At 38.2% G+C, this 1,135-nt stretch overlaps 1 protein-coding gene across 3 annotated transcripts in view; it reads left to right on the top strand.

The window, feature by feature from the left end:
• The window catches only part of NDC1 (NDC1 transmembrane nucleoporin), a 94,226-nt gene that overhangs the window by 36,483 nt on the left and 56,608 nt on the right, over positions 1 to 1,135 (top strand). For all 3 annotated transcript variants that reach the window (XM_006839788.1, XM_006839787.1, XM_006839789.1), the window contains one exon: positions 577 to 628. In XM_006839788.1, the coding sequence (XP_006839851.1) occupies positions 577 to 628 (52 nt within the window). The remainder of the gene's footprint in view (positions 1 to 576; positions 629 to 1,135) is intronic.

The raw sequence follows: 1,135 nt of genomic DNA, 5'->3' as shown, positions 1-1,135 counted from the left end.
AATTCCCCCAGCTGTAAGCCTTCCAACCTTCTAAATATTCCTTTATATGTGGTTCAGAGTTCTGGGACCATCCCCTGAGCCTGCTTGGTTGGGTATTCTATGTTGTTGTTGGTGAAGCTCCTTACTGCATTTCCACCCAATCCGCCATCTTGTTTGTTCTCTAGTGACATAGCTTTCTGCATCACAGCAATATGTAAGCTAACACAGTGTGACAAACTGACAGACGAGTGGAGCTCATTATTAGGAAGCCATTATTCTACCTTCCACAGATATCCAAAACTGCTAGGTGAAATGGTTAACAGAATTTACATAGCTGAAATTCTAGCATTTTGATTGAGTTTTGGTGTCTGTCTGTTACTATTTATAACTTCCGTCAATTCCGACTCATTGCAACCCTGTATAGGGTTCCTGAGGAATTGCTCGTGGGTTGGAACTGCCAACTTTATGGTTAGTAATCCAGTGCTTATCCTACACCACCACACCAGACCCGTTTTAGTGCCTATACTTGGCCTTGTATCCTAAAGCATGATTAAAATTTAACTTTTTTTGTTCATAGTGTATTATTTTTCCTCTCAGGCTATATTCCCAAAGCATGGATTAGCACTGCTATGGACCTTCGCAAAGATACGTAAGTGACACATGAAAAAAAATCTAGTTCTAACTGCTTATAACCTTTTGGGTGTTAGCAATTTTCCAATTGTTTTGTTCAGATTTAGCCTTTTAAAAAATTATATTCATTTTTAATAAGTGAAATATTCAGATGCTTTAAAATTCAAAAGACGTACAAAAGGCTACACAACAGAAGACTCTGTTTCCAGTCATTCAGTTCTTCTAGATAATAGATTTTGCATTATACAAAATTGGACTTCCTGAGTTGCATGGGCTGTGTGTTTATATTGTTTTTCTATCTAGTTGTCATTCTTTGCTTTTGTAATAGACGGCCATGGCCATAATGGTATGGTGTTATTCTAATTTTGCAAATGAGGAAATAAAAATTGAGCAAGGTCAAGTGACCAGTTGAAGGTCACAAGTGGCAGTTGAGTGATAGCACTGGGGTGTATTGTTCTATTTATCTCCTATATACACTTTTAAAGGAGCTCTGGTAGCGTAGTGGTTACGAATCGGGCTGCGAACC

This window comes from Chrysochloris asiatica, unplaced genomic scaffold, assembly GCF_000296735.1.
Source record: "Chrysochloris asiatica unplaced genomic scaffold, ChrAsi1.0 scaffold00026, whole genome shotgun sequence".
In the NCBI taxonomy this organism is placed as follows: Eukaryota; Metazoa; Chordata; class Mammalia; order Afrosoricida; family Chrysochloridae; genus Chrysochloris; species Chrysochloris asiatica.
The sequence above is the reverse complement of the archived record's forward strand: the minus strand, read 5'-3'. Positions and strand labels throughout refer to the sequence as shown.